Source organism: Miscanthus floridulus, chromosome 11 (genome assembly GCF_019320115.1).
Source record: "Miscanthus floridulus cultivar M001 chromosome 11, ASM1932011v1, whole genome shotgun sequence".
Taxonomy (NCBI): domain Eukaryota; kingdom Viridiplantae; phylum Streptophyta; class Magnoliopsida; order Poales; family Poaceae; genus Miscanthus; species Miscanthus floridulus.
Window position 1 is genome coordinate 76,245,768 of NC_089590.1, and position 9,834 is coordinate 76,255,601.

At 46.2% G+C, this 9,834-nt stretch overlaps 1 protein-coding gene across 1 annotated transcript; it reads left to right on the forward strand.

Moving 5' to 3' along the window:
* The first annotated feature begins 8,487 nt into the window (after positions 1 to 8,487).
* LOC136491265 (ethylene-responsive transcription factor ERF024-like) lies at positions 8,488 to 9,621 on the forward strand. Its single transcript, XM_066487527.1, has one exon. The coding sequence runs from the start codon at positions 8,549 to 8,551 to the stop codon at positions 9,476 to 9,478; it is 930 nt and encodes a 309-aa protein (XP_066343624.1). The 5' UTR covers positions 8,488 to 8,548; the 3' UTR covers positions 9,479 to 9,621.
* Positions 9,622 to 9,834: the final 213 nt, after the last annotated feature.

Consider the following 9,834-nt stretch of genomic DNA (forward strand, 5'->3'; position numbering starts at 1 on the left):
GGTTGGGCAGAATTCCAGAAACGAGCTGGCTGCTGTTGATCGTATAATGGAAACCACATGACCACCCTTTGTTCCTTTTTTCTGAACTATGAAGACGTGAAGTCAAAGTTCCGGTACCTCGCAGATCATGATGGAGTAGTACGTGGCTTTCTGTTCCGTTAACTGTTACTTTCACTGCCTTAACAGCATTGACATTTTCATACCTGATTCCTGAATCAGCTGGAATCCCAGCTGGACCTCTTCTAGGCTCATGCCACGCATCCACTGCAGAACAAATCCTATGTGCTGCTACCATCCCTGCACTTTTCTTGTGCCCAGCTGCTTGTGCATCTCCCAATGGAGATCCGCCGCTTGCTTCCGTCACCATTGACTCCTCTCTTGCCACTTGTTGCCAGGCACGTTTTCTTGAAAAATCTCTCCAGTTTTGACTGCCAATCTAGCAGGTTTCGTGCAGTAACTACGGCATTTGGCCGTGTGCTCGCTGATGCCATTATCATCGGGGTCGGGGCCAACTTTTTTTTTTTTTTTTTTTGAAGCCGGGGTCGGGGCCAACTTGCTGGAGGAAGAAGCAGCAGCATGCAAGCAAGAACAGCGCAGCCACTGCCACGCATCAGTCGCTGCACCGAGACTGCGCGCCCTACTGATAGCATCAAGACCTGACCGATGACTGTTCACCTTTCCAATTATCTTTCTTTTTCCTTTTTGCGAAAACACCTTTCCAATTATCTGAACACACAGCCCGGAAAATTCATGCTGTTGAGTGCTGATGCGTTCATGCGTGGCAAACGACTACTGTTGCCAGTAGTAGTGTTTAGTAATTAGTGCGTGTTCACCTGAGCCTGGCGAGGTTCAGTAAACCGGGACGCCAAAAGTTGGTTAGGGTTCCTAATTTCAAGATGGAAGAAGCAGGTTAGGGTTTAAAGGCTCCATTAATCGGTCATGTCAAGCTCTGCGTTTCTTTCCCTTTTGCTTGGTGCCTGTTTAGTTCCCAAAATTTTACAAAATTTTTCAAGATTCTCCGTCACATCAAATTTTTAGATGCATGCATGAAGCATTAAATATAAATAAAAAATAAAACTAATTACACAGTTTAAATGGAATTCAGGAGACGGATCTTTTAAGCCTAATTAGACTATGATTGACATTAATTACTAAATAACAACGAAAGTGCTACAGTACCATTCTCAAAAAAAAAATTCGCCAACTGAACCAGGCCTTGCTATGCCAGCAGCGATAAAAAAACGATGACCGATGACGGCATCGGCGCCCGACGCCAGGTTAAACTAGAGCCGTTTACAGCCTGTTGCGTTGACAGTGCACTGATCCCGTCTCAGACTCTCAGCTTACATTACACCATCGGAGATATAGGAGTAAATAAAACAGTGGCATATCTCGGGAGCCAGCTGTTGTTGTCGATCCAACACGGGGGGCATTTGACTCCCTCTGCAGCAGTTTATGTTAGGACGGATTTACTAGTAGGAGGAGGAGGGTAACGTGAGGTTACTGTTTTCGCTTTGCTCTGCTCATCGAAGTTATATTACTCCGTAGAACTTGTAGCGATAGCATTGATGGCCCTGCCGTTGGCATCTAGGCACTTGTTGCGAGCTGATTCATCTCTGTGTTTAACTTGCCGTAACCACGAGTATTAACTGATGTTCTCGGCAACAGTGTGAGCTGAGATTGTATATTTGTTCTCTCTCGACAGTCGACACTCTGTCCCTGCGCCCGCAATTATGTAGACTGGAAAGACTAGTATATGTTCCGCAGTTCCGGCGTCAAAGTATATTACGTACTTGGTACTGGCAGTGTTATACTAGTACGTAGCAGTATATTAGTGTAGTTCCATACATTGTACACTTACGGCTGGTTCACTCCCGAGTCCCAAGTCCGTCCCATCTCGCAGCAACAGCGCCTAATCAACTGCACGATGAAGTTGAAGCTGGAACCCCGGCCTCTAGCTGATGATACGGAAGTTGGTTGGGATCGGGTACACGCACCCAGCCAAATTTGACGGCGAGTTGTTTACCTGCACTTAGGAGTAAGACACGTCGAGACCATCCACTGGACTGCCACCGTGCACTGCGATACGGAGTCGTCGTAGAGTAGGAGTATAATAATGGAAGTAGCCCTAGTATAATACGCGTACACGTACTGCACTGCATTTGTGATTTGTGTTTATAGACTTAACGACTTTGTGGTGGCGCTGCGAATATAGTACAAGTGCAGTTTCGTACATTAATTGTACATTAGTGGCCGTTGTACTATACTCCATCTTGCAGCATCGATCAAGTATCAATGCCTAGCTCTAACTGCAAGGCTAGTCCAGTTTTACAACTCCAGATCTCCGACTCGATGAAGTCGAAGCTGGAACCCGGCCTCGAGTTGATGATACGGAAGCGTTGGTTGGGTTTGGATGCACGCACGGGCCAACTTTGACGGCGAATTGTTACTTGCAAGCAAAAGCAGTAGACACGTCGAGAGAGACCATCCACCACCGTAACCGTTGGGCTAACCAGCGTGCACTGCGCGAGTCTACGATACGACCGGAGCCATCGACCGTAGAGGAGCAGGAGCAGCAGTAAATGCATGCGTTGGACAAGCGGACAGTAATGCGTGCCGAGACACGGACAGTACGTGTGTACCGGCCGCACGCCGATTCGCTACCTCGCTCTTGTTCGGTACAGCTATACACGCCTACACACACGCACGCTAGCTAGCTAGCTAGCTACAGTCGCAGGTCGGTCGGTCGGTCAGGTTAGTTCGGCAGGCAGTCAGGCAAGCAAGTACGTTAGTAATTCGAAAGGATTCTCGCTGATCCGACGCCCGACTGGGATCACCCACCTGAACCGGGTACAGTCTCGCTCGTTTCACCTAGCGCATCTATATCACGATTTCGATGGGAAACCCGCCGCGTAGGATTGCAGGGCTCGCAACCGCCGAAGCGCGCGGCTGAGGCGGCTCCGCCAGTTCCCGTTCCCCCTCCTCCCTCTCGCCGGCGCGCGGTCGATTCATTTGCTCGGGAGGACCGAGCAATTCTCTCTCGCGTGGTTCCGCGCGCGGGTTCACACGAACGGCGCTCGGCGCTCGGCGCGCGGGCTGCAGCTCCACGCTCCACGCTCATCACGTGGCTCCCCTCTCCGGGAAGCCTCGCTCGGGCTGCGACTGCTGGGCTGCAGTAGGCCTGTAGCTGGAGCTGCCCAAGGGGGACGCGGACGCCACGTTCCCTGTGTCGCCGGGCCCGTGGGTCAAACGGAACGCGATGCACGACACTGTAGCTTGCCGGGAACAGCGTCCGTCATGTCCGTGGGATGCGGTAATTGCACGGCTCGGCTGGAAGGTGTGTTGAAAATGCGTGTTAACAATGGCCGGTTGAAAACGGGAACGGGCTCCTCTGGATTTCAGCCCGTGCACGTGCTACCGATGTGTTTAGTGTTTACTCAAGGGCTACTGCATGCGGTACAATTTCGTTAGGGATTTGTACCGATAAGTACTCTTACCGATGCTTCTAAACAAATACTACTGCTCTGCTACTACACCGTGCAGTATAGGCGTACTAGTGCTGCGGTGCACGAGGCTAACCGCACGCACAGGAACAGCTAGCTGCGGCCAGCAAGGGCCGTGGCATATACCATCGCATCGTGTTGGCTGCCAAGAATCGCATCGTGTTGGCTGCCAAGAATGGCAACACGAATGCGTGCAAGGAATCTTACTCCTTCACCGCTGCGCCTTTATTTAACGAACCAACATGACAGTTGTCTATTGTGTAATTTTTTTTAAATGTAATCTCTTGGTTTCAAATTATATGACGTTTTATCTTTTTAGGTATACTCCTTCCGTAAAAAAAACGTAATTCTATCTCTGAATCTGGACACACGTCATGTCCAGGTTCAAAACTAGAATTGCATTTTTTTTCTAGACGGAGGGAGATACTGTGACTTTTATTAGATATATACCATATCCAGATACATAATAAAAACAATGTGTCTAAAAATAAAAACGTGTTATAATTTGGAAATTAGAATGGATGAAGTAGAAGGCTAAAAAAAAATAGGCGCCAAAAAAAAACTGTACAAAAGGGCTACACAGAAACGCTCAAGCCGTAAAAGAGCAAAAGAAATATGAGAAACCGACTAAAAACCCTGAAGAAGGCATGTTAGGTGCTTTGCTCCTGCCGCTATCCACGTCTGCACTTCCTTCTTTTCTATGGCATTCTAGGATTTGTCCAATGCGACGGCATTTATTTTGTCTCGTGTTCTGTTTGAACTCGTGAAATAGAGGATCAACGATCTACTAGCAACAAAAGGCCTTTTTACATTTCTGGTAGGGTAGGAGTACACCTCACTCAGTATCTGTTTTGACCTGCACTGAGGTCCACTGAAGCTGCGTATATACTGAACCGTACAATTCGGTCTTGAGGTTGCAATTGCATGAAGGAGATCGCAGTTCAATCCTGGTACATTCCAATCAACCAGAAATGAAATTCGGCAGAGATGGTGAGCCCTGGCCTAACTTCATCTTTCTCCGCAGTCCGTCCGGCCATCAGACCTCAGAAGCAGGAGTAACTCCAGGGAAAGCCAGGGAAGGGAAGGCAAGTCAAAGGCGAGAGACCTGACAAACCGAAATCCAAATTGGGCTTTCCTGGCTCGCGGGAAACAAGTCGGGGACGGATTCCGGCGAAATGCTGGCCGAGATTTGTCCAGCTCGACGCCTCCGTTTGTCGTCTGGTTGGGCGCCCGGCCACCCGGGCCGGGCAACGCGCCGGCCGGCAGGCTTGCACCCACGATCTATCGCCGAGCATATAATATTTGCGTTCCGCCTGCACGGCAACGGCATGCGCATTCTGTACGCAGGCGCCACCGCCACCACTTGGCCGCGCTGCTTGATCTGCCATCGCATTTTTGTATGCAGGCATCAGCGCCACTTGGCCGCACTCTCATTGCATGATTATGCTAATAGTATCACGTTTATTGATCGGTTCACGGATAGTTTATTCTGGAATGGAGTTTAACAAACTATTTTTGCTATTAAGAAGATTGACTTGCTGCAACTTACTGTACTAGTTAAAACCAACTGGAGACGAATGAGAGTGACGGATCAAAAGCTTACCGTTCAGCCTTCACAGCAGGTCAGCAGCATGCTTCTAGCCTAGTGCTGCATGGATGGCTTCCTTTGTTTTTTCATACCGCGCAGAGGATGGTTAGTTAAAGTAGTGGTACTTGTTAAGCCCCTTGAGTATCAGACTGTCAGTAACACTGAGTGAATGTCAATGCGTAGAATGCTAGAACCTATAAACAAATCAGTCCAATATAAATAAACATGTTGCACTCCTGGTGTATCTCCCCATTGCATTATTATGTTGATAGCATCACGTTATTGATCGGTTTAGAAATAATGTATTTGGATGGGTATTCTATTGGGTTTTTGTCCAGAAGAAGATTGACTTGCATCGTCTATAACTAGTTGACAGCAACTGGAGCCGAATAAGATCCACGGATCAAACACTTACTGCTCAGCTTATAGCAGGCCAGAAGTACCTATTGATTGCAGGACCACGAGCGATGATTGGCTAGACTAAGCCCATCCAGTATTTACTATGTAAATGCCTAGAATCTTCTATAAAGAAATCAGAGCTTCTCTCGAGTACCTGCTTTCAAACGAGATGTCAGATCATGCAGCGTATGGGCTACACCAAGGGTCCATCAGCACTATCCGCGTCGGAGTTGGAGGCCTTTGACAAGATCCTCGACGGCAACCTGACCGTGTCCATCGCTGAAGAGCTGGAAGCGCTCTTCCCGGACGGTGGAAAGGGCTTGCCCAAGCAGCCGCGAAGGCGCAAGGCCACCTCCTAGGTCGCACCACTGTGTCGGTTTTGATTGTTTTCTATTTATGTAATATCGAAACTAGAGGTCTTTTGCTAGTCTAGCTATGACTGTTCTAGGTCAACCTCCTTTGACGCTCGATAGAGACGTGTTGTCTATATGTTTAAACTCTTCTTCTTAATACGATGATATGCAAATATTTTGTGTATTCGAGAAAACAAAGAAATCAGTTGAAAGCTACAATGAATAAATAAATGTTCCTTAATTTTGCAAATAAGAAAAAAATGTGTTTTAAAAGAAAAAACAAATGTTTACGTTAGTAGTATATTCACATGAATGGTACTTTGCATGGACTTTTGTGAAAGGTATACTCTAACTAATTAGAAAATCAAATTTACTTTCATATGCTACTAAAAATTTCCATGCTACTATAGTCTTTTGAGCACCTCTAGTTTCGACTTTTGACGGTACATTTGCTTTTACTCCCACCGTCCCTTAATATAAGGCGCGATTTGACTTGCTGCGGTCCTCAAAAATATATTTTGACCTATAATTTCTCTTATAGTTTTGTATAATTAGACTAATTATTAGTTAAAGATAACAAAGTTTGAATTTTGAAATACGTGCATGCCTTATGTTCACGGACGAAGGGAGTACATATAAATTTCTTGGGGCTTCGTCACAGACCCAAATGCCATGCTACCAAGGTAAGGCCTTGTTTGTGTGTCGTAGTATTGAGAAACCATAGTATCAAAAAACTGTAGTTTTAGAATCATTGATGTGTAAAACTGTGGTTTAGAAAAAAGTGGTTTAGAGTGGAGTTTTTAAAACTCCAAAAGACTACACTTTCCGCAATACCATGGTATTCGAAACCATAAAGTTTGTAGCACCCAAACACTTCATGACACTCTAAAACATAGTATTTTACGAAACCATGGTACTTTTCTAAAACTCTAAAAAAAAAATACTTTATATCTAAACGGGCCTGAATGGTCTATCCTTCGTCAAGTTTAAGGTTGCTTTAGAAAAGATCTCTGGAAATTCCACCGTGGTACGGTTATGTTCCAATCACTCCGAACCGGAACTTGACAAAGAGATGGTGAAAGGCAACACCACACGGCGTGGATGCTCTCTTAACCTACCATTTGCGTCTTGTTAAGCAATGCCACGTATGTTAATTAAACATGTTCTTAGATACTCCCTCCGTACTAAAAAAAATAAAGTTGTTTTGGACAGCGATACGGTCTTCAAAGCATAACTTTGATTACTTATTTTTATAAAGATATTTATCAAAAAGTGATATATGTAAATTTTTATGAAAGTATTTTTCAAGATAAATCTATACATATGGTTTTCACATTTCCAAACTCAACAACTTAAAAGTTATTCATGATTTATGTTTTCAATGTTTGATCCAAATCTTATCCAAAACAACTTCATTTTTAAGTATGGAGGGAGTACGTTAATTTATTTGGATCGGGCTATCCCATTTCCCCGGTAGATGATTGACTTGTCTTACTGTCTCCGTTCTATACAATAGCTCACTTCACCGTAAATCAAACTTTTCTAACTTTTTAGAAAATATACCAATATTTACAACATTAAATTAGATTTATTAAATTCTTGTTGGAATAATGTTTACATAGTGCGTTTATGTAAACTTATAGATGACATTATAGTTTTCTAAAAACTTAATTAAGTTTAAATAAATTTAATTTAGAGCAAAATAAAAGTGAACTATAATTTGAAACAAAGCATGTATTCGTTAATAGTAACCAATTAACCAAAGACGATGGAGTCTGACAGACCAACTATTCAACATACACAAGCCTTAAGCCTTTTGAGCACTTAGTAAATGTCAGTGCCTACAATTTTCTACCAAAACCGAACTAGGGGCATGTTTTTTTTTATTTTGAGCTGCAACTTTTAGACTTTTAACTTAAAAACTGCTTTTTTGCTGTTGTTTCTTTTGCTATTAACTTTGGTATAATTTTTAAACTTCTCAGCACATCGAAAGCCAGAAAACTCCTCTCAAAGCACATTTAAAATTTTAGTTCATTTCCTCGTAAGCCAACCTTCCTGTTTTTTAAAAGCCAACTGAACAGTTGGATTGTATTGTTTTAGCCTCTGGCTTTTGGCTGGCAGAAGCTAGATAAAAGTTGAAAAAGGCATGCCCTTAGTCCTTCAAGAACAACCAAAATAAACACCATTTTGTGGAATTTTACTATTCAGGGGTGAATTCGGCCCTCCTCCTCTGGTTTGTTGGCTCTGATGAAATTTCTAAATCATTTAGTAAAACATGTTAGATTTACGAAAATTTCTACCATGTAATGGAAATGGAGTTGATCCTTGTCCTAAGGATAGTTCCAACAATATTAAAAGAGCAAGCTTATAAATATTTTATTGAGTAAGAAGAACAAAAAAAAAATGATAAGTTAACTCTTCGTGAAGAGTTAAGTTTACACCCTTTTCTATAAGTCATTTGTGTACGCTCACATATTTTCTATATTAATATGTTAGGTTACTCTATTTTTATATATTTTTTAAAACGTATATGAGTTAGCAAGTTGATTCGTGAATAGAAAAAAATGGCTTAAATTCAGAAATAACTGAGGCCCCACCAGGCCACGGAGCAAAGGCACTAGGCAACCACTATTTATAGCCGAGGGGCGCTCAACTCTACCTCCCCGCACTCGGCACTTCCCTCTCCCAGTGCTCCTAGCCTAGCCATGGACGCTACAGCCCAACGAGCCATGGCAGTGGACACAAGCAATGCACCCACCACATCTTGCTCTTCTTCGTCCTCTACATCCTCCTCCTCAGTCGTCAATGACGCGCCGCAAGAGGTTGTTCCCAAGAACTCCTGCAAAGGCACGAACAAGCGGAAGAGAGCCTCTTCGCCGGACTCCCAAGAAGTAGAAGCCAACGGCAGCACCAATAATGGGCACCAAGGCGAGGAGAGCAGCAGCTGCTGCTGCAGCACCGGCGACACCGAGGCGAGCGTCGGGAACAACAAGGCCGAAGAGGCGGCAGCGGCCACCGCCACCAGAAGCCGGAGCGGGTACAAGCACCCGTCGTACCGTGGCGTGCGGCGCCGGAGCTGGGGCAAGTGGGTTTCCGAGATCCGGGAGCCCCGCAAGAAGTCGCGCATCTGGCTGGGCACGTTCCCGACGGCCGAGATGGCGGCGCGCGCGCACGACGTGGCGGCGCTGGCCATCAAGGGCCGCGCCGCGCACCTCAACTTCCCGGACCGCGCCCACGAGCTGCCCCGGCCGGCGTCCACCTCCCCCGCGGACATCCAGGCCGCGGCGGCGCAGGCGGCCGCGGCCGCGGACGTGCACTGTGACGCGTCGCCGTCTCCGTCGCCGTCGGCCGAGCTGCTGCCGTCGTCCCCCGCGGCCGACGCCGACGCCGACGCGTCGCCGGAGCAGGCTGCTGCTGACTGCTGCTGCCCCGTGGCGACGACGACGCACGGCGACGGCGACGGCGACGGCGGGCAGGGCCAGGAGAGCGCGCTGTTCGACCTGCCGGACCTCCTCCTCGACCTGAGGGACGGGCTGTGGTGGCCACCGGTGTGGCCGGCGGCGGCAATGGCCGCCGAGGAGTACGACGGCTGCGACGTCGTCGGGATGCATGAGCCGCTCTTGTGGGCCGAGTAGTTACTCGATGGCCTTACGTTTCTACAATCTACCACACTAGCAGTGAAGTATATGGGTCTTTTCCAAGAAAAAGAGGGAAAACCACCAGACACATATATACTAGTATGTTTACTATTGCCTGTGCTTGATTTGGGCATGGAGCAGCTGCCCCGTGTGTTCTTTCTTTCTGTATCAGCTGTGAGGACTAGAGACGTCGACTGATAGCAGCAGTCTGATGATGCATTTGCAAATCGCAGTTATTTTCTAGTAGTAGATGCATGGTTGCATTTCGCATCAACAATGATAATATTTTATTGTTGATCTTTTAAACAAAAACAGAAAAAAAATACTATATAATAGTTCGGCTGAGCTGTTAC